General features: G+C 48.4%; 1 protein-coding gene across 6 annotated transcripts in view; it reads left to right on the forward strand.

The window, feature by feature from the left end:
• Window positions 1-23,794, forward strand: part of smoc1 (SPARC related modular calcium binding 1) — a 628,567-nt gene that overhangs the window by 408,577 nt on the left and 196,196 nt on the right. For 3 of the 6 annotated variants that reach the window (XM_086003604.1, XM_086003599.1, XM_086003601.1), the window contains exon 10: window positions 5,342-5,519. The exons of 2 other annotated variants lie outside the window; for them this stretch is intronic. In XM_086003604.1, the coding sequence (XP_085859730.1) occupies window positions 5,342-5,519 (178 nt within the window). The remainder of the gene's footprint in view (window positions 1-5,341; window positions 5,520-23,794) is intronic. One more of the 6 variants, XM_086003600.1, reaches the window with a different exon arrangement.

Genomic DNA, 23,794 nt, shown 5'->3' on the forward strand with positions numbered 1-23,794 from the left:
TATTTCACTATCCTGATCCTTTGACCCAATATCATTTCTGACTATTGCAGTGATTCCATCCTTGATTAACATAGCAACCCCACCTCCCTTTCCTTCCTGTCTGTCCTTCCTAATTGTCAAATACCCTTGTATGTTTAGTTCCCAGTCATGATTATCTTGTAGCCATGTTTCCGTAATGGCCACCAGATCATACCCATGTGTAGTTATTTGTACCATCAACTCGTCAATTTTGTTACGAATGCTGCGTGCATTCAGATAAAGAACTTTCAAGTATGTTTTCTGACAATTTATTCCTGCTTTTACCCCTTTTACTACTTTACCTTTATCATTATACATTCTGTCCCTTCCTGACACGCTCTGGTTTTTAATTCCCCCACTGCTACCTTGCTCTATTGCCTTCTCCGCTGTCATTTTTAATTTCCGCTCTCTTATAACCTCCCCCCCACTAATTAGTTTAAAGCCCTCTCTACAGCCATAGTTATTCGATTCACCAGGACTCTAGTCCCAGTACTCAGCATGAGAGAGAGAGAGAACTCAGCACAAGAGAGAGAGAGAGAGAGAAATCAGCACAAGAGAGAGAGAACTCGGCACGAGAGAGAGAACTCAACACAAGAGAGAGAGAACTCAGCACGAGAGAGAGAGAGAACTCAGCACGAGAGAGAGAGAGAGAAATCAGCACAAGAGAGAGAGAACACAGCACGAGAGAGAGAGAGAGAAATCAGCACGAGAGAGAGAGAGAACTCAGCAAAAGAGAGAGAGAGAAAACTCAGCATGAGAGAGAGAGAACTCAGCACGAGAGAGAGAGAGAGAACTCAGCACGAGAGAGAGAGAACTCAACACAAGAGAGAGAGAACACAGCACGAGAGAGAGAGAGAGAGAACTCAGCACGAGAGAGAGAGAGAGAGAGAGAACTCGGCACGAGAGAGAAAGAACTCAGCACAAGAGAGAGAACTCAGCACGAGAGAGAGCGAACTCAGCACGAGAGAGAGAGAGAGCTCACATCATGAAAGAGAGAGAGAGAGAGAGAACTCAGCACGAGAAAGAGAGAACTCAGCACGAGAGAGAGAGAGAGCTCACATCATGAAAGAGAGAGAGAGAGAACTCAGCACGAGAGAGAGAGAACACAGCACGAGAGAGAGAGAACTCGGCACGAGAGAGAGAGAACACAGCACGAGAGAGAGAGAACTCAGCACGAGAGAGAGAGAGAGAACTCGGCACGAGAGAGAGAGAGAACTCAGCACGAGAGAGAGAGAGAGAACTCAGCACGAGAGAGAGAGAGAGAACTCAGCATGAGAGAGAGAGAGAGAACTCAGCACGAGAGAGAGAGAACACAGCGCGAGAGAGAGAGCGAGAGTGAGGGAGAGAACTCTGCCCAAGAGAGAGAGAACACAGTGTGAGTGAGAGAACACAGCACAAGAGACAGAACATGGCACAAGAGAGGGAACACAGCACGAGAGAGAGAGAACTCAGCACGAGAGAGAACTCAGCGAGAGAGAGAGACAACTCAGTACGAGAGAGAGAGAGAGACTACTCAGCGAGAGAGAGAACTCAACGAGAGAGAGAAATCAGCATGAGAGAACTCAGCATGAGAGATAGAGAGAGAACTCAGCACGAGAGAGAGAGAGAGAGAGCACATATCGTCCGGCGATAGGTCAGGGGCGCAACTGATGTTTGCGGCTGGGGCGCATGCGGGATAATGGAGTTGAAGTCGATGATCAGCCATGATCTTATTGAATGGTGGAGCAGGTTCGAGGGGTTGTATTGCTTAATCCTGCTCATGTTTCTTATGCTCTTAACTCAGCACAAGAGAGATAGAACACAGCAGAAGAGAGAGAGAGTGAACTCACAGCACAAGAAAGAGAAATAAAGAACTCAGCACGAGAGAGAGAGATAACTCAACACAAGAGAGAGAGAACTCAACACAAGAGAGAGAGCACTCAGCACAAGAGAGAGAGAACACAGCACAAGAGAGCGAGAGAGAACACACAGCACGAGAAAGAGAGATAAAGAACTCAGCACGAGAGTGAGAGAACTCAGCACGAGAGAGAGAGAGTGAAGGGGTAATTACTAGTCCTAGCCCATTTAGGGCTACCCTGGATCAGGCGTATTCCTCAGACGTTCACTTTCAACTAAAGTTTGAGGTAGCCGAATCCTAAAGATGCTTAATTGCGTCTAAAGGTCCGGACTATCTCTCCCCAAAGGAAAGGAACAACCTGAAAATGTTACCGTCCTCCAGATAGCAATTTTATTAAGTTTAGCTAGACTGTTACATTCTGGATATTATGAGGGTCTGGAAAACTCCCCCAGAATTCTGCAACTCCTCACCAAAGAGTGTACAGAGATTGGTTTGTGAGTTTGATACAGAAGTATTATGTGAGACAATTCTAAAAATATATAGATTTATTAAAGAACCGACATATAATTTACAGTTGGTGAGTCAATCGCAACATTAACAGTTCCAAAAAAAGAAAGCAAGCTTACAAATCTATTATCAGAGAACTTACTCTCAAATCTTAACTTTGCTACAGTTTTACAGTTCTTAGTTTTATTCAGGATATCCACCAAAATCAAATACAGTACCTTTGATCCCCAAGGTACAAAGAGTTGGAGACTTACAGAGCCACCTCTGAAGCCGTGAATCACTTTGCCCCGTTATGTAGGGGGTTTTGGTTTGGGGTTTGTGTCTGGCCAGTCAGTCGTGTCTAAACTGCTCCAGCCCCATGCGGTTCGAATCACTTCCCCTTTGGTTCTGACCACCGGACTTATTTACAAATAGCGATGTAGACAAACGAGACCAATGGTTTGGTGCAAAGAAAACCAATGTTTATTAAAAATAGAGAAACAATTACTATACAGAGAAAAATCACTGTGGATGCAACACAATTACACTTAACGGTGGGGGCGGGGGGAGGAGAAATGGACACATCGAGGGAAAATAACTAAAATGACACTTTAGCAATTCCCCTTAAGTCCCACCCTTTACACCTATCTAGATTGTCTTGTAATGGGCCAGAAAATTGATGCTCACCAGTCTAGGATATTGAAACGCCTGCTCCATGCCCTGTTGCCTGCCGATGTTTTAGGTTTTCACCGCCCCAAGGCAGAGATACCCCAGTAATTCAAACGTAACTGCGGGTATCCTACTTCCCTGGACGGGCTCTTCGTCGACGATCCTCTCGCTGGGTTGATGATACGGCAGGGCACCGGAGGCGAGGCAGGAGAGAGAGAGATGGCTTCCCGAGGGACTAGTTATACCCTTCCCGGTAGCCCTTATCTCCCGCCAGATCAGCTCATTTCTTTTATCTGATCTGGACATATTGAAAATCATACAAAGGGTACTGATCTGGGCCCATCGACCTGGATGGCCGGTTAATCGGTTTTAAACGTCTCATCAGTGTTCCCCTTTGTCCAACTGGTCTCGTGATGGGGCCATTCCAGTCTGAAAGCCCCGTTGATCATTTGTAAACAATGTCGATGTTTTCTAACGAAGGTCTGAAATGCAGCTAAGCTTGTCCCATTACGTGTTGAATAGGCTTTGCTTGTGCAAACGACCTTGATGGGTTTTAATCAGAGGCCCGAATGCCACTGGGTTTGCTTCTCATGCATAAATGCAGAAGGTCTGTCTGCATTTGAGTTTCTGGAAAGTTCCTTCTCACAGTAATTGGAAACTTACAGGCCTTGGCCATGAGGCTGACCGCAGCCATCTGTTGAGCCCTGGATTCCAAACTCAGTCCAACCAGGGTTTCTTTAATAAACCAAAAGTAAATCTTCGGCGGGGGGGAAACATGAAATTTGTGAATCCTTTCATTTAAAGCGAGTCTACTATCCCATTTGAGAGTTCAATATTTATACCCTTTTCCAGTGGTATTTCCTTTAAGGTTTTCTGCTGATGTAAGCTAATTATCTCTAGTCGTTTTTCTGCTGACCACTGCAACTCTTACAGTCACCTCAGCTGGTAGCATTACAGAATTATGTTTCTTCTCTAGGTGTTCTAAGTTTACCATAAAAATGGTATAACAGCAGGTGTGTTTTACTTGATGTCATTTTTACAAAGGCAGATGTTTCTCTTCTTTATGAAGTGTAAATTGGAACACCTTGTACAGGGTGAACTATTGTCTTGTTCCCAATGGCTCAGACTGTCAAGAGCCTTTAACCTTCTGTTTCAATAAAGTTATTGATTCAGTGTCAACAACTATGTTATTTCAATAGCCAGAATGCTATCACAGCTTTTTCATAGTTAGGTTTCTAGATTTTCAGACCCAGTTTGTCATGTTTTAAGGAGGCCAGAATTCTTTCAGTGAATGGTGTATTTTTCTGAATAGGTTATATGGCTTATTCCTTCACAAGAGAGCTCAGCAAGAGAGAGAGAACTCAGCATGAGAGAGAGAGAACTCAGCACGAGAGAGAGAGAGAGAATACAGCATGAGAGACAGAGAGAGAACTCAGCACGAGAAAGAGAACTAAGCATGAGAGAGAGTATTCAGCATGAGAGAGAGAACTCAGCACGACAGAGAGAGAGAGAGAACTCAGGATGAGAGAGAGAGAACTGAGCACGAGAGAGAGAGAACTGAGCACGAGAGAGTGGGAACTCAGCACGAGAGAGAGAACTCAGCATGAGACAGAGAACTCAGCATGAGAGAGAGAACTCAGCACAAGAGAGAACTCAGCACGAGAGAGAGAACGCTGCACAAGAAAATGAGAGAGAACTCAGCATGAGAGAGAGAGAGCTCACAACGAGAGAGAAAGAATGTAGCATGAGCGAGGGAGAACTCTGCACGAGAGAGAGAGAACGCTGCATGAGAGAGAGAGAAATCACTTGAGGGAGACAGACAACACAATACAAGAGAGAGATTACTCAGCGAGAGAGAAAGAGAGTATTCAGCGTGAGAGAGAGAGTACTCAGCGAGAGAGAGAGAACGCAGCATGTGAGAGAGAGAGAGAGAGAGAACTCAGCACAAGGCAGAGAACTCAGCACAAGAGAAAGAGCTCAGAACGAGAGAGGGAGAACTTAGCACCGGAGAGAGAGACTGCAGCACGAGCGAGAGAGAGACGGATAGAACTCAGCACAAGAGAGAGAACTCAGCACGAGAGAGAGAGAGAGAACTCAGCACGAGAGAGAGAGAGAGGGAGGACTGACCGTGAGACAGAGGGAACACAGCACAGCACATGTCGTCCGGCGGCAGGTCAGGGGTGCAACTGATGTTTGCGGCCGGGCCATGATCGGGAAAGTGGACCTGAGGTCAAATATCAGCGATGATCTTATTGAATGGCGGAGCAGGCTCGAGGGGCTGTATGGCCTAATCCTGATCCTATTTCTTATGTTCTTATGTTCTTAACTCAGCAGGAGAGAGAGAGAGAACACAGCACAAGAGAGAGAGAACTCAGAGCACGAGGGAGAAAACTCACAACACGAGAGAGAGAAAACTCAGCACGAGAGAGAGAGAACACAGCACGAGAGAGAGAGCGAACTCAGCACGAGTGAGAGAGAACTCAGCACAGCACGTATCCTCCGGCGATAGGTCAGGGGCGCAACTGAATTGGCGCCTGGTGCGCGAGCGGGAAAGTGGAGTTGAGGTCGATGATCAGTGATGATCTTATTGAATGGCGGAGCAGGCTCAAGGGGCTGTATGGCCTACTCCTACTCCTATTTCTTATACTCTTAATTCAGCACAAGAGAGAGAACACAGCACAAGAGAGAGAGAGAGAACACACAGCACGAAAGATAGAGAGAGATAACTCAGCACAAGAGAGAGAGAACACAGCACGAGAGAGAGAGAACGCAGCACAACAGAGAGAGAGAGCGAACTCAGTATGAGAGAGAGAGAGAACTCAGCACGAGAGAGAACTCAGCGAGAGAAAGAGAGAGTGGGAACTCAGCACGAGAGAGATAGAGAACTCAGCACGAGAGAGAGAGAGAACTCAGCATGAGAGAGAGAGAGAACTCAGCATGAGAGAGAGAGAGCACTCAGCACGAGAGAGAGAGAGAACTCAACACGAGGGAGAGATAACACCGCACGAGAGAGAGAACTCCGCATAAGAGAGAGAGAGAACTCAGCACGAGAGAGAGAGAAAGAACGCAGCGGATGAGTGATAGAGACAAAATACAGCACGAGAGAGAGAGAGAGAGGACTGATCATGAGACAGAGGGAACACAGCACAGCACATATCATCCGGCGCTAGGTCAGGGGAGCAACTGATGTTTGCGGCCGGGCCGCGATCAGGAAAGTGGAGTTGAGGTCGATGATCAGCCCTGATCTTATTGAATGGTGGAGCAGGCTCAAGGGGCTGTATGGCCTAATGCTGCTCATGTTTCTTATGTTCTACTGTTCTTAACTCAGCACGAGAGAGAGAGAGAACACAGCACAAGAGAGAGAGAGAACTCAGCATGAGAGAGAGAACACAGCACGAGAGAGAGAGAGAGAGAACTCAGCACGAGAGGGAGAGAGTGAGAACTCACAGCAGGAGAGAGAGAGATAGAACTCAGCAGGAAAGAGAGAGAGAGAACACAGCACAAGAGAGAGAGAGATAGAAAGAGAGAGAGAGAACTCACAGCACGAGAGAGAGATAGATAGAAAGAGAACTCACAGCATGAGAGAGAGATAGAGAGAACTCACAGCATTTTAGAGAGATAGATAGAAAGAGAACTCCGCATGAGAGAGAGAGAAATCAGCATGAGAGAGAGAGAACACAGCACGAGTGAGAGAGAGAGAATTCAGCATGAGAGAGAGAGAGAACTCAGCACGAGAGAGAACACAGCACGAGAGAGAGAGAACACAGCACGAGAGAGAGAGAACTCAGCGTGAGAGAGAGAGAGAGAACACACAGCACGAGAGGTAGAGAGATAGAGAGAGATAACTCAGCACAAGAGAGAGAGAACACAGCAGGAGAGAGAGAGAGAACTCAGCACAACAGAGAGAGAGAGAGAACTCAGCACGAGAAAGAGAGAGAACTCAGCACGAGAGAGAGAGAACTCAGCACGAGAGAGACAGAACTCAGCATGAGTGAGTCAGAGAACTCAGCAGGAGAGAGAGAGAGAACTCAACACGAGAGAGAGATAACACCGCACGAGAGAGAACTCCGCAGAAGAGAGAGAGAGAGAACTCAGCACGAGAGGGAGAGAGAGAAAACTCAGTACGAGAGAGAGAGAAAGAACGCAGCGGAAGAGCGATAGAGACAAACTACAGCACGAGAGAGAGAGAGAGAGAGGACTGATCATGAGACAGAGGGAACACAGCACAGCACATATCGTCCGGCGCTCGGTCTGGGGCGCAACTGATATTTGCGGCCGGGCCGCGATCGGGAAAGTGGAGTTGAGGTCGATGATCAGCCCTGATCTTATTGAATGGTGGAGCAGGCTCTAGGGGTGTATGGCCTAATGCTGCTCATGTTTCTTATGTTCTACTGTTCATAACTCAGCACGAGAGAGAGAGAGAACACAGCACAAGAGAGAGAGAGAGAGAACTCAGCACGAGAGAGAGAGAGAGAACGCAGCATGAGAGAGAGAGAGATAGAAAGAGAGAGAGAGAGAACTCAGCATGAGAGAGAGAGAGAGAGAACTCAGCATGAGAGAGAGAGAGAGAGAGAGAACTCAGCACGAGAGGGAGAGAGGGAGAACTCACAGCAGGAGAGAGAGAGAGAGAACTCAGCAGGAAAGAGAGAGAAAGAACACAGCACAAGAGAGAGAGAGAGAGCGAACTCAGCACAAGAGAGAGATAGATAGAAAGAGAGCTCACAGCATGAGAGAGAGATACAGAGAACTCACAGCACGATAGAGAGATAGATAGAAAGAGAACTCCGCATGAGAGAGAGAGAAATCAGCATGAGAGAGAGAGAACACAGCACGAGTGAGAGAGAACACAGCACGAGAGAGAGAGAGAGAATTCAGCACGAGAGAGAGACAACTCAGCAAGTGAGAGAGAGAATTCAGCACAAGAGAGAGAGAGAACTCAGCACGAGAGCGATAAAAAACTCAGCATGAGAGAGAACTCAGCACGAGATAGAGCAAACACAGCACGAGAGAGAGAACTCAGCACAAGAGAGAGAGAACTCAGCATGAGAGAAAGAGAAAACTCAGCAGGAGAGAGAGAACTCAGCGTGAGAGAGAAAGAGAACTCACCACAAGATAGAGAGACATCTCAGCACGAGAGAGAGAGAGAACACAGCACGAGAGAGAGAGGACTCAGCACGAGAGAGAGAGAGAACTCAGCACGAGAGAGAACTCAGCATGAGACAGGGAACACAGCACAAGAGAGAGAGAGAACTCAGCATTAGAGAGATCTCAGCATGAGGCAGGGAACACAGCACAAGAGAGAGAGAGCTTAGCACGAGAGAGAGAGATAGCACGCGAGAGAGAGAACACAGCACGAGAGAGAGAGAACTTAACACGAGAGAGAGTGAACTCAGCACGAGAGAGAACACAGCACGCGAGAGAACACAGCACGAGAGAGAGAGAGAGAGAACTCAGCACGAGAGAGAGAGAACTCAGCACGAGAGAGAGAGAGAATACAGCACGAGAGAGAGAGAGAGAGAACTCAGCACGAGAGAGAGAGAACTCAGCACGAGAGAGAGAGAGAATACAGCACGAGAGAGAGAGATCTCAGCAGGAGAGAGAGAGAGAGAGAGGACTTGTAGGGGTTTTGGTTTGGGGTTTGTGTCTGGCCAATCAGGCGTGTCTGAGCTGCTCCAGCCCCGTGCGGTTCGAATCGCTTCCCCTCTGGTTCTGACCACCGGACTTATTATGAGCAGCGATAGAAACAAAACGAGACTAGTGGTTTGGTGCAAAGAAAACCAATGTTTATTAAAATAGAGAAAAATAAACACTCTACAGAGGAAATCACGATGTATGTAACACAATTACACTTAGCAGGGGAGGAGAAATGGACACATCGAGGGAAAATGACTAAAATGACAATTTTAGCAATCCCCTTAACTCCCACACTTTACACCTATCTAAGTTGTCTTGTAATAGGCCAGAAAGTTTATGCTCACCAGTCTCGGATGTTAGAACGCCTGCTCCGTGCCCCGTTTCCTGCCGATGTCTTTAGGGTTTTCACCGGCCAGAGCAGAGATATCCCAGTGATTTAAAATGTAACTGCGGGTATCCTGCTTCCCTTGGACGGGCTCTTCGTCGTCGATCTTCTTGATGGTAAGGCAGGGCACCGGAGTCCAGGCGAGAGAGAGAGAGAGATGGCTTCCCGAGGGACTACTTATACCCCTTTCTGGGAGCCCTTATCACTCGCCAGATCAGCTTGTTTCTTTGTCTGACCTGGACGTGTTGAAGTCTATACAAAGGAAACCGTTCTGGGCCCATCCAGCTGGATGGCCGGTTAATCGGTTTTTAAACGTCCCATAAGTGTTTTCCTTTGTGTAACTGGCCTTGTGATGGGGCCATTCCAGTTTGAATGCCCCGTTGATCGTTCCAAACAGTGTTGAAGTCAGCTAACGAAGGTCTGAATGCAGCTATTACCCGTTGATTATCTGCGCAAACGGCCTTGATGGGTTTTAATCAGAGGCCCGAAAGCCACTGTTTGCTTCTCGTACATAAATGCAGAAGGTTTGTCTGCCTTCTGATTTCTGGAACATTCCTTCTTTGTCAGTCCAAACCTGAACTTTGCAAGCCTTGGCCATGAGGTTGACCGTAGCCATCTTGTTGGGCCCTGGAGCCCTGGATTTTAAACTCAGTCCAGCCAGGGTTTCTCCAATAAGCCAGAAGTAAACCTTCAGGGGAGACATGAAAATTGCGAATCCTTTCAGACTGATCATGAGACTGAGGGAACACAGCACAGCACATATCGTCCGGCGTTCGGTCTGGGGCGCAACTGATGTTTGCGGCCGGGCCGCGATCGGGAAAGTGGAGTTGAGGTCGATGATCAGCCCTGATCTTATTGAATTTGAATGGTGGAGCCGCCTCAAGGGGCTGTATGGCCTAATCCTGCTCATGTTTCTTATGTTCTACTGTTCTTAACTCAGCACGAGAGAGAGAGAGAACACAGCACAAGAGAGAGAGAGAGAGAGAACTCAGCACGAGAGAGAGAGAACTCAGCACGAGAGAGAGAGAGAGAGAACTCAGCATGAGAGAAAGAGAACTCACTGCATGAGAGAGAACTCACAGCACGAGAGAGAGAGAGAGAACTCACAGCACGAGAGAGAGAGAACTCACAGCACGAGAGAGAGATAGAGAGAGAGAACTCACAGCATGAGAGAGAGATAGAGAGAGAGAACTCACAGCATGAGAGAGAGATAGAGAGAGAGAACTCCGCACGAGAGAGAGAGTGAATTCAGCACAAGAGAGAGAGAGAGAGAGACTCAGCAGGAGAGAGAGAGAGAATTCAGCAGGAGAGAGCGACACAGAACTCAGTACAAGAGAGAGAGAAATCAGCAGGAGAGAGAGAGAGAAAGAATTCAGCACGAGAAAGAGAACTCAGCACGAGAAAGAGAGAGAGAGAAAACTAAGCACGAGAGAGAGAGAGGGAGAAATAATACACCATGAGAGAGAGAGAGAGATAACACAGCACGAGAGAGAGAGATAGAGAATGAACTAACAGCACAAGAGAGAGTGAGAGAGAGAACTCACAGCACGAGAGAGATAGAGAGAGAGAGAGAACTCACAGCACGAGAGAGAGAGATAGAGAGAGAGAGAGAGAACTCACAGCACGAGAGAGAGATAGAGAGAGAACTGTACATGAGAGAGAGAGAGAGTGAATTCAGCACGAGAGAGAGAACTCAGCACAAGAGAGAGAGAGAACTTAACACGAGAGAGAGTGAACTCAGCACGAGAGAGAGGGAGAACTCAGCACAAGAGAGAGAGTGAATTCAGCACGAGAGAGAGAACTCAGCACAAGAGAGAGAGAACTCAGCACAAGAGAGAGAGTGAATTCAGCACAAGAGAGAGAGAACTCAGCACAAGAGAGAGAGAGAACTTAACACGAGAGAGAGTGAACTCAGCACGAGAGAGGGAGAACTCAGTGCGATAGAGAGAGAGAGGGAGAAATCTGCATGAGAGAGAGAGAAAGAACACAGCACAAGCGAGAGAGAGACATAATACACCATGAGTGAGAGAGAGATAACACAGCACAGCACATATCGCCCGGCGGCAGGTCAGGGGCACAACTGATATTTGCGGCCGGGGCGCGAGCGGGAAAGTGGACCTGAGGTCGATGATCAGCCCTGATCTTATTGAATGGCGGAGCAGGCTCGAGGGGCTGTATGGCGTAATCCTGCTCATGTTTCTTATGTTCTAAACTCAGCACAAGATAGAGAGAACTCACAGCACGAGAGAGAGAGAGAAATCACAGCACGAGAGAGAGAGAGATAAAGAGAGAGAGAACTCACAGCACGATAGAGAGAGAGAGAGAGCTCACAGCACGAGAGAGAAGATAGAGAGAGCGAACGAACAGCACGAGAGAGAGAGAGAGAGAACTCACAGCATGAGAGAGAGAGAGAACTCACAGCACTAGAGAGAGAGATAGAGAGAGAGAACTCACAGCATGAGAGAGAGAGATAGAGAGCGAACTAACAGCACGAGAGAGAGTGAGAGAGAGAGAGGGAGAACTCACAGCATGAGAGAGAGAGATAGAGAGTGAACTAACAGCACAAGAGAGGGAGAACTCAGCACGAGAGAGAGAGATAGAGAGAGAGAGAGAGAGAACTCACAGCACGAGAGAGAGATAGAGAGCAAACTAACAGCACAAGAGAGAGATAGAGAGAGAGAGAGAGATAACTCACAGCACAAGAGAGAGAGATAGAGAGCGAACTAACAGCACGAGAGAGAGGGAGAACTCACAGCACGAGAGAGAGAGGTAAAGAGAGAGAGAACTAACAGCACGAGAGAGAGAGAGAGATAGATAGAAAGAGAACTCCGCATGAGAGAGAGAGAAATCAGCACGAGAGAGAGAGAAGACAGCACAAGTGCGAGAGAACACAGCACGAGAGACAACACAGTGCAAGAGAGGGAGAGAACACAGCAAGTGAGAGAGAGAGAGAATTCAGCACGAGAGTGAGAAAGAGAACTCAGCACGAGAGAAAGAGAGAACTCAGCACGAAAGAGAACACGGTGCAAGAGAGAGACAACTCAGCAAGTGAGAGAGAGAGAGAATTCAGCATGAGAGAGAGAGAACTCAGCACGAGAGAGAGAGAACACAACACGAGAGAGCGAGAACGCAGCACGAGAGAGAGAAAACTCAGCACAAGAGAGAGAACTCAGCATGAGAGAGAGGACTCAGCACGAGAGAGAGAACTCAGCACGAAAGGGAGAGAGAAAACAGCACGAGAGCGAACTCTGCACGAGAGAGAGAGAGAGAATTCAGCACGAGAGAAAGAGAGAGACATAATACACCATGAGTGAGAGAGAGATAACACAGCACAGCACATATCGCCCGGCGGCAGGTCAGGGGCCGGGGCGCGAGCGGGAAAGTGGACCTGAGGTCGATGATCAGCCCTGATCTTATTGAATGGCAGAGCAGGCTCGAGGGGCTGTATGGCCTAATCCTGCTTATATTTCTTATGTTCTAAACTCAGCGCAAGATAGAGAGAGAACTCACAGCACAAGAGAGAGAGAGAGAACTCACAGCACGAGAGAGAGAGAGAGAGAAATCAGAGCGCGAGAGAGAGAACAAATAGCATGAGAGAGAGAGAGAGAACTCACAGCACGAGAGAGAGATAGAGAGAGAACTCACAGCACAAGAGAGAGAGAGAACTCACAGCATGAGAGATAGAGAGAGAGAAATCACAGCACAAGAGAGAGAGAGAAATACAGCACGAGAGCGAGTGAGAGGGAACTGAACATGAGAGAGAGAACACAGTACGAGAGCCAGCTCAGTGAGTGAGAGAGAGAGAAAACTCAGCAAGAGAGAGAGAGAACTCAGCATGAGAGAGAGAGAGCTCCGCACAAGAGAGAGAGAGAGAAAACTCAGCACGAGAGAGAGCTCCTCACAAGAGAGAGAGAGAGTGAGAGAACTCAGCATGAGAGAGAGAGAGAAAACTCAGCACGAGAGAGAGAGTGAGAGAACTCAGCACGAGAGAGAGAGAGAAAACGCAGCACGAGAAAGCGAGAGATACACGGAGAGAACTCACACCACGAGAGCAAGATAGAGAGAGTGAAAGAGAGATAGAGAGAGAGAAAACTAATAGCACTAGAGAGAGAGAGAGATAAAGAGAGAGAGAACTCACAGCACGAAAGAGGATAGAGAGAGCGAATTAACAGCATGAGAGAGAGAGAGAGAACTCACAGCACGAGAGAGAGATAGGGAGAGAGAACAAACAGCACGAGAGAGAGAAATCATAGCACTAGAGAGAGAGAGATAGAGAGAGAGAGAACTCACAGCATGAGAGAGTGAGAGAGAACTGAACACGAGAGAGAAAACACACTACAACAGAGAGCCAACTCAGCAAGTGAGAGAGAGAGAAAATTCAGCATGAGAGAGAGAGAACTCAGCACGAGAGAGAGAGAGAGAGAACTCAGCACGAGAGAGAGAGAGAACTCAGCACGAGAGAGAGAGAGAGAACTCAGCACGAGAGGGAGAGAGAGATCTCAGCACGAGAGAGAGAGAGAGAACTCAGCACGAGAGAGAGAGAGAGAACTCAGCATGAGAGAGAGAGAGGGGGAGGGAGAACTAAGCATGAGAGAGCGAGAACAAAGCAGGAGACAGAGCGAACAATGAATGAGAGAGAGAACTCAGCATGAGAGAGAGAGAACTCAGCATGAGAGAGAGACAACTCAGCACGAGTGAGAGAACTCAGCACGAGAGAGAGAGAGACAACTCAGCACGAGTGAGAGAGAGGGAGAACTCAGTGCGAGAGAGAGAGAGAACTCAGCACGAGAAAGTGAGAACTCAGCACGAGAGAGAGAGAGAGAACTCAGCACGAGTGAGAGAGAGAGAGAACTCAGTGCGAGAGAGAGAGAGGGAGAACTCAGCATGAGAGAGACAGAGAGAACACAGCATGAGAGAGAGAGAGCTCAGCGCGAGTGAGGGAGAGAACTCAGCACGAGAGAGAGAGAACACAGCATGAGAGAGAGAGAGAGAACTCAGCACGAGTGAGAGAGGGAGAACTCAGTGCGAGAGAGGGAGAACTCAGCATGAGAGAGACAGAGAGAACTCAGCACGAGAGAGAGAGAACACAGCACGAGAGAAAGAGAACTCAGCACAAGAGAGAGAAAGAGAACTCAGCACAAGAGAGAGAGAGAGAGACATAATACACCATGAGAGAGAGAGAGATAACACAGCACAGCACATGTCGCCCGGCAGCAGGTCAGGGGCGCAACTGATATTTGCGGCCGGGGCGCGACCGGGAAAGTGGACCTCAGGTCGATGATCAGCCCTGATCTTATTGAATGGTGGAGCAGGCTCGAGGGGCTGTATGGCCTAATCCTGCTCATGTTTCTTATATTCTAAGCTCAGCAAAAGATAGAGAGAGAACTCACAGCACAAGAGAGAGAGAGAGAACTCACAGCACGAGAGAGAGAGAGAGAGAAATCAGAGCGCGAGAGAGAGAACAAATAGCATGAGAGAGAGAGAGAGAACTCACAGCACGAGAGAGAGATAGAGAGAGAACTCACAGCACAAGAGAGAGAGAGAACTCACAGCATGAGAGATAGAGAGAGAGAAATCACAGCACAAGAGAGAGAGAGAAATACAGCACGAGAGCGAGTGAGAGGGAACTGAACATGAGAGAGAGAACACAGTACGAGAGCCAGCTCAGTGAGTGAGAGAGAGAGAAAACTCAGCAAGAGAGAGAGAGAACTCAGCATGAGAGAGAGAGAGCTCCGCACAAGAGAGAGAGAGAGAAAACTCAGCACGAGAGAGAGCTCCTCACAAGAGAGAGAGAGAGTGAGAGAACTCAGCATGAGAGAGAGAGAGAAAACTCAGCACGAGAGAGAGAGTGAGAGAACTCAGCACGAGAGAGAGAGAGAAAACGCAGCACGAGAAAGCGAGAGATACACGGAGAGAACTCACACCACGAGAGCAAGATAGAGAGAGTGAAAGAGAGATAGAGAGAGAGAAAACTAATAGCACTAGAGAGAGAGAGAGATAAAGAGAGAGAGAACTCACAGCACGAAAGAGGATAGAGAGAGCGAATTAACAGCATGAGAGAGAGAGAGAGAACTCACAGCACGAGAGAGAGATAGGGAGAGAGAACAAACAGCACGAGAGAGAGAAATCATAGCACTAGAGAGAGAGAGATAGAGAGAGAGAGAACTCACAGCATGAGAGAGTGAGAGAGAACTGAACACGAGAGAGAAAACACACTACAACAGAGAGCCAACTCAGCAAGTGAGAGAGAGAGAAAATTCAGCATGAGAGAGAGAGAACTCAGCACGAGAGAGAGAGAGAGAGAACTCAGCACGAGAGAGAGAGAGAACTCAGCACGAGAGAGAGAGAGAGAACTCAGCACGAGAGGGAGAGAGAGATCTCAGCACGAGAGAGAGAGAGAGAACTCAGCACGAGAGAGAGAGAGAGAACTCAGCATGAGAGAGAGAGAGGGGGAGGGAGAACTAAGCATGAGAGAGCGAGAACAAAGCAGGAGACAGAGCGAACAATGAATGAGAGAGAGAACTCAGCATGAGAGAGAGAGAACTCAGCATGAGAGAGAGACAACTCAGCACGAGTGAGAGAACTCAGCACGAGAGAGAGAGAGACAACTCAGCACGAGTGAGAGAGAGGGAGAACTCAGTGCGAGAGAGAGAGAGAACTCAGCACGAGAAAGTGAGAACTCAGCACGAGAGAGAGAGAGAGAACTCAGCACGAGTGAGAGAGAGAGAGAACTCAGTGCGAGAGAGAGAGAGGGAGAACTCAGCATGAGAGAGACAGAGAGAACACAGCATGAGAGAGAGAGAGCTCAGCGCGAGTGAGGGAGAGAACTCAGCACGAGAGAGAGAGAACACAGCATGAGAGAGAGAGAGAGAACTCAGCACGAGTGAGAGAGGGAGAACTCAGTGCGAGAGAGGGAGAACTCAGCATGAGAGAGACAGAGAGAACTCAGCACGAGAGAGAGAGAACACAGCACGAGAGAAAGAGAACTCAGCACAAGAGAGAGAAAGAGAACTCAGCACAAGAGAGAGAGAGAGAGACATAATACACCATGAGAGAGAGAGAGATAACACAGCACAGCACATGTCGCCCGGCAGCAGGTCAGGGGCGCAACTGATATTTGCGGCCGGGGCGCGACCGGGAAAGTGGACCTCAGGTCGATGATCAGCCCTGATCTTATTGAATGGTGGAGCAGGCTCGAGGGGCTGTATGGCCTAATCCTGCTCATGTTTCTTATATTCTAAGCTCAGCAAAAGATAGAGAGAGAACTCACAGCATGAAAGAGACAGATATAGAGAGAGAGAACTCACAGCACGAGAGAGATAGAGACAGAGCGAACTAACAGCACGAGAGAGAGAGAACTCACAGCACTAGAGGGAGAGAGAGATCTCAGCACGAGAGAGAGAACTCAGCACGAGTGAAAGAGAGGGAGAGGGAGAACTAAGCATGAGAGAGAGAGAACAAAGCACAAGACAAAGCGAACACAGAATGAGAGAGAACTCAGCATGAGAGAAAGAGAACACAGCACGAGAGAGAGAGAACACAGCACGAGAGACAGAGAACTCCGCACGAGAGAGGGAGAACTCCGCACGAGAGAGAGAGAGAGAGAGAGCTCCGCACGAGAGAGAGAGAGCTCAACATGAGAGAGAGAGAACTCAGCACGAGAGAGAGAGAGAGAGAGAGAGAACTCAGCACAAGAAAGGGAGAACTCAGCACGAGAGAAAGAGAACTCAGCACGAGTGAGGGAGAGAACTCAGCACGAGAGAGACAGAGAGAACACAGCACGAGAGGGAGAGAGAGAACTCAGCATGAATGAGAGAGAGAGAGGGAGAACTCAGCACGAGAAAGGGAGAACTCAGCATGAGAGAGAGAGAGAGAGAGAGAGAACTCAGCACGAGAAAGGGAGAACTCAGCACAAGAGAGAGAGAACTCAGCATGAGAGAGAGAGAGAACGCCGCACGAGAAAGAGAGAGGGGGAACACAGCACGAGAGAGAGTGAACTCAGCAGGAGAGTGAGAGTGAACTCAGCAGGAGAGAGAGAGAGAGAGAACTCAGCACGAGAGAGAGAGAACTCAGCACGAGAGAGAGAGAGAACATAGTACGAGAGAGAGAAAACTCAGCACGAGAGAGAGAGAGAGAACAGCACGAGAGAGAGAGAGAACTCAGCACGAGAGAAAGAGAGAGAACTCAGCCCGAGAGAGAGAGAGAGGAAACAGCATGAGAGAGAACTCAGCACGAGACAGGGAACACAGCACGAGAGAGAGAGAACTCTGCACGAGAGAGAGAGAGAGAACTCAGCCTGAGAGAGAGAGAGAGAGACATAATACACCATAGAGAGTGTAGGGGGTTTTGGTTTGGGGTTTGTCTCTGGTCAGTCAGTCATGTGCCTGAGCTGCCCCAGCCCCGTGCGGTTCGACTCACTTCCGCCTTTTAGTTCTGAGCACCAGACTTATTTACGAGTAGCGATATAGACAAATGAGACCAGTGGTTCGGTGCAAAGAAAACCAATGTTTATTAAAATAGAGAAACAATCACTATGCAGAGCAAATCACTATGGATGCAACACAATTACACTTAGCGGGGGAGGAGAAACGGACACATCGAGGGAAAATGACTAAAATGACAATTTTAGCAATCCCCTTAACTACCACCCTTTACACCTATCTAGGTTATCTTGTGATGGGCCAGAAAATTGATGCTCACCAGTCTAGGATGTTGAAACGCCTGCTCCGTGCCCCGTTGCATGCCAATGTCTTTATGGTTTTCACCGACCCAAAGCAGAGATACCCCAGTGATTTAAATGTAACTGCGGGTATCCTGCTTCCCTGGACGGGCTCTTCGTCGATGATCCTCTTGATGGTAAGGCAGGGCACCAGAGTCGAGGCGGGAGAGAGAGAGAGAGATGGCTTCCCAAGGGACTAGTTATACCCTTCCTGGTAGCCCTTATCTCCCGCCAGATCAGCTTATTTCTTTGTCTGACCTGGACGTGTTGAAGCTCATACAAAGGAAACCGATCTGGGCCCATCGACCTGGATGGCCGGTTAATCGGTTTTAAACATCTCATCAGTGTTCCCCTTTGTCCAACTGGTTTCGTGATGGGGCCATTCCAGTTTGAATGCCCCATTGATCGTTTGCCAACAGTGTTGATCTCCTCTAACGAAGGTCTGAATGCAGCTATTACATATTGATTGTCTGTGCAAACGACCTTGATGGGTTTTAATCAGAGGCCCGAATGCCACAGGGTTTGCTCCTCATGCATAAATGCAGAAGGTCTGCCTGCATTTGAATTTCTGGAAAGTTCCTTCTCACAGTCAGCCCAAACTGAAACTTACAGGCCTTGGCCATGAGGTTGGCCACAGCCATCTTGTTGAGCCCTGGAGCCCTGGATTTTAAACTCAGTCCAGCCAGGGTTTCTTCAATAAGCCAAAAGTAAATCTTCGGGGGAGACATTAAATTTGTGAATCCTTTCAAGAGAGAGAGATAACACAGCACAGCACATATCGCCCGGCAGCAGGTCAGGGGCGCAACTGATATTTGCGGCCGGGGCGCGACCGGGAAAGTGGACCTCAGGTCGATGATCAGCCCTGATCTTACTGAATGGTGGAGCAGGCTCGAGGGGCTGTATGGCCTAATCCTGCTCATGTTTCTTATATTCTAAGCTCAGCAAAAGATAGAGAGAGAACTCACAGCATGAAAGAGACAGATATAGAGAGAGAGAACTCACAGCACGAGAGAGATAGAGAGAGAGCGAACTAACAGCACGAGAGAGAGAGAACTCACAGCACTAGAGGGAGAGAGAGATCTCAGCACGAGAGAGAGAACTCAGCACGAGTGAAAGAGAGGGAGAGGGAGAACTAAGCATGAGAGAGAGAGAACAAAGCACAAGACAAAGCGAATACAGAATGAGAGAACTCAGCATGAGAGAGAGAGAGAGAACACAGCACGAGAGAGAGAGAACACAGCACGAGAGACAGAGAACTCCGCACGAGAGAGGGAGAACTCCGCACGAGAGAGAGAGAGAGAGAGAACTCCGCACGAGAGAGAGAGAGCTCAACATGAGAGAGAGAGAACTCAGCACGAGAGAGAGAGAGAGAGAGAGAACTCAGCACAAGAAAGGGAGAACACAGCACGAGAGAAAGAGAACTCAGCACGAGTGAGGGAGAGAACTCAGCACGAGAGAGACAGAGAGAACACAGCACGAGAGTGAGAGAGAGAACTCAGCATGAATGAGAGAGAGAGAGGGAGAACTCAGCAGGAGAAAGGGAGAACTCAGCATGAGAGAGAGAGAGAGAGAGAACTCAGCACGAGAAAGGGAGAACTCAGCACAAGAGAGAGAGAACTCAGCATGAGAGAGAGAGAGAACGCCGCACGAGAAAGAGAGAGAGGGAACACAGCACAAGAGAGAGTGAACTCAGCAGGAGAGTGAGAGTGAACTCAGCAGGAGAGAGAGAGAGAGAGAACTCAGCACGAGAGAGAGAGAACTCAGCACGAGAGAGAGAGAGAACATAGTACGAGAGAGAGAAAACTCAGCACGAGAGAGAGAGAGAACAGCACGAGAGAGAGAGAGAACTCAGCACGAGAGAAAGAGAGAGAACTCAGCCCGAGAGAGAGAGAGAGGAAACAGCATGAGAGAGAACTCAGCACGAGACAGGGAACACAGCACGAGAGAGAGAGAACTCTGCACGAGAGAGAGAGAGAGAACTCAGCATGAGAGAGAGAGAGAGACATAATACACCATAGAGAGTGTAGGGAGTTTTGGTTTGGGGTTTGTCTCTGGTCAGTCAGTCGTGTGCCTGAGCTGCCCCAGCCCCGTGCGGTTCGACTCGCTTCTTCCTTTTAGTTCTGAGCACCAGACTTATTTACGAGTAGCGATATAGACAAATGAGACCAGTGGTTCGGTGCAAAGAAAACCAATGTTTATTAAAATAGAGAAACATTCACTATGCAGAGCAAATCACTATGGATGCAACACAATTACACTTAGCGGGGGAGGAGAAATGGACACATCGAGGGAAAATGACTAAAATGACAATTTTAGCAATCCCCTTAACTCCCACCCTTTACACCTATCTAGGTTATCTTGTGATGGGCCAGAAAATTGATGCTCACCAGTCTAGGATGTTGAAATGCCTGCTCCGTGCCCCGTTGCGTGCCAATGTCTTTATGGTTTTCACCGACCCAAAGCAGAGATACCCCAGTGATTTAAATGTAACTGCGGGTATCCTGCTTCCCTGGACGGGCTCTTCGTCGATGATCCTCTTGATGGTAAGGCAGGGCACCAGAGTCGAGGCGGGAGAGAGAGAGATGGCTTCCCGAGGGACTAGTTATACCCTTCCTGGTAGCCCTTATCTCCCGCCAGATCAGCTTATTTCTTTGTCTGACCTGGACGTGTTGAAGCTTATACAAAGGAAACCGATCTGGGCCCATCGACCTGGATGGCCGGTTAATCGGTTTTAAACGTCTCATAAGTGTTCCCCTTTGTCCAACTGGTTTCGTGATGGGGCCATTCCAGTTTGAATGCCCCATTGATCGTTTGCAAACAGTGTTGATGTCCCCTAACGAAGGTCTGAATGCAGCTATTACATATTGATTGTCTGTGCAAACGACCTTGATGGGTTTTAATCAGAGGCCCGAATGCCACAGGGTTTGCTCCTCATGTATAAATGCAGAAGGTCTGCCTGCATTCGAATTTCTGGAAAGTTCCTTCTGACAGTCAGCCCAAACTGAAACTTACAGGCCTTGGCCACGAGGTTGACCGCAGCCATCTTGTTGAGCCCTGGAGCCCTGGATTTTAAACTCAGTCCAGCCAGGGTTTCTTCAATAAGCCAAAAGTAAATCTTCGGGGGAGACATGGAATTTGTGAATCCTTTCAAGAGAGAGAGATAACACAGCACAGCACATATCGCCCAGCGGCAGGTCAGGGGCGCAACTCATATTTGCAGCCGGGGCGCGAGCGGTAAAGTGGACCTCAGGTCAATGATCAGCCCTGATCATATTGAATGGTGGAGCAGGCTCGAGGGGCTGTATGGCCTAATCCTGTTCATGTTTCTTATGTTCTAAACTCAGCACAAGATAGAGAGATAACTCACAGCATGAGAGAGAGAGATAGAGAGCGAAGTAACATCATGAGAGAGAAAGAGAAATCACAGCACTAGAGAGAGAGATAGAGAGAGAGAGAGAACTCACAGCATGAGAGAGAAGATAGAGAGAGCGAACTAATAGCACGAGATAGAGATAGAGCACAAACAGTACGAGAGAGAGAGAGTGAAAGAGAACTAAACACGAGAGAGAGAACACAGTACAGGAGAGAGCCAACTCAGCAAGTGAGAGAGAGAAAATTCAGCATGAAAGAGAGAGAGAAATCAGCATGAGAGAGAGAGAGAGAACTCAGCAGGAGAGAGAGAGGGAGCTCACATCATGAAAGAGAGATAGAGAGAGAGAACTCAGCACAAGAGAGAGAAAACTCACAGCATGAGAGAGTGAACTGACAGCACGAGAGGGAGAGAGAGATGTCAGCAGGAGAGAGAGAGAACTCAGCACGAGTGAAAGAGAGGGAGAGAGAGAACTAAGCACGAGAGAAAGAGCGAACAAAGCATGAGACACAGATAATACAGAATGAGAGAGAGAGAACACACCACGAGAGAGAGAGAACACAGTACAAGAGAGAATGAACACAGCACGAGAGAGAGAGAACACAGTACAAGAGAGAGAGAACACAGCACAAGAGAGAGTGAGAGAACACAGTACAAGAGAGTGAGAACACAGCACGAGAGAGAGAGAGAGAACACAGCACGAGAGAGAGAGAGAGAACACAGTACAAGAGAGAACCAATTCAGCAAGTGAGAGAGAGAGGGAACTCAGCAAGAGAGATAGAGAGAACTCAGCTCGAAAGAGAGAGAGAACTCAGCACGAGTGATAGAGAGAGAGAGAGAGAGAACTCAGCACGAGAAAGGGAGAACTCAGCACGAGAGAGAACACAGCACCAGAGAGAGAGAACACAGCATCAGAGAGAGAACAGCACGAGAGAGAGAGAGAGAATTCCGCATGAGATGGAGAGAGAGATCGGTGCGAGTGATGGAGAGAACTCAGCATGAGAGAGACAGAGAGAACACAGCACGAGAGAGAGAGAGAGAACTCAGCACGAGTGAGAGAGAGAGGGAGAATTCAGTGCGAGAGAGAGAGAGGTAGAACTCAGCATGAGAGAGACAGAGAGAACACAGCATGAGAGAGAGAGAGAACTCAGCACGAGAGAGAGAGAGAACTCAGCAGGAGAGAGACAGAGAGAACTCAGTACGAGAGAAAGAGAACACAGCACAAGAGAGAGAGAGAGACATAATACACCATGAGAGAGAGAGAGAGATAACAAAGCACAGCACATATCGCCCGGCGGCAGGTCAGGGGCGCAACTCATATTTGCTGCCGGGGCGCGAGCGGGAAAGTGGACCTCACGTCGATGATCAGCCCTGATCTTATTGAATGGCGGAGCAGGCTCGAGGGGCTGTATGGCCTAATCCTGCTCATGTTTCTTATGTTCTAAACTCAGCACAAGATAGAGAGAGAACTCACAGCATGAGAGAGAGAGAGAGATAGAGAGAACTCACAGCACGAGAGAGATAGAGAGAGAGCGAACTAACAGCACGAGAGAGAGAAATCATAGCATGAGAGAGAGTGAGAGAGAACTGAACATGAGAGACAGAACACAGTACAAGAGAGAGCCAACTTAGCAAGTGAGAGAGAGAGAAAACTGAGCATGAAAGAGAGAGAGAGAGAACTCAGCACAAGTAAGTGAGAGAAAACTCAGCACAAGTGAGAGAGAGAGAGAGAGAGAGAACTCAGCACGAGGCAGAGAGAACTCAGAACAAGAGAGAGAACGCCGCACGAGAGAGAGAGAACTCAGCATGAGAGAGAGAGAGAGAGAGAACGCAGCATGATAGAGTGAGAGAGAGAAATCTGCACAAGAGAGAGAAAGAGAACACAGCATGAGAGAGAGAGAGAGAGAACTTAGCACGAGAGAGAGTGAACGCAGTAGGAGAGAGCGAGAACACAGCAGGAGAGAGAGAGAACACAGCAGGAGAGAGAGAGAACTCAGCAGGAGAGAGAGAGAACTCAGAACGAGAGAGAGAGAGAGAACTCAGCACGAGAGAGAGAGAACTCCGCATGAGAGAGAGAGAACTCAGAATAAGAGAGAGAGAGAACGCCGCACGAGAGAGAGAGAGAGAGAACACAGCACGAGAGAGAGTGAACTCAGCAGGAGAGAGAGAGTGAACTCAGCAGGAGAGAGAGAGAGAACTCAGCACGAGAGAGAGAGAACTCAGCACGAGAGAGAGAGAGAACATAGTACGAGAGAGAGAAAACTCAGCACGAGAGAGAGAGAGAGAACACAGCACGAGAGAGAGAGAGAACTCAGCATGAGAGAAAGAGAGAGAACTCAGCCCGAGAGAGAGAGAGAGAGGAAACAGCCTGAGAGAGAACTCAGCACGAGACAGGGAACACAGCACGAGAGAGAGAGAACACTGCACGAGAGAGAGCGAGAACTCAGCATGAGAGAGAGAGAGAGACATAATACACCATAGAGAGTGTAGGGGGGTTTGGTTTGGGGTTTGTCTCTGGTCAGTCAGTCGTGTGCCTGAGCTGCCCCAGCCCCGTGCGGTTCGAATCGCTTCCCCCTTTTACTTCTGAGCACCGGACTTATTTACGAGTAGCGATATAGACAAACAAGACCAGTGCTTCGGTGCAAAGAAAACCAATGTTTATTAAAATCGAGAACA

This window comes from Somniosus microcephalus, chromosome 12, assembly GCF_052327205.1.
Source record: "Somniosus microcephalus isolate GS21.2 chromosome 12, FLI_Smic_1.0, whole genome shotgun sequence".
Classification (NCBI taxonomy): domain Eukaryota; kingdom Metazoa; phylum Chordata; class Chondrichthyes; order Squaliformes; family Somniosidae; genus Somniosus; species Somniosus microcephalus.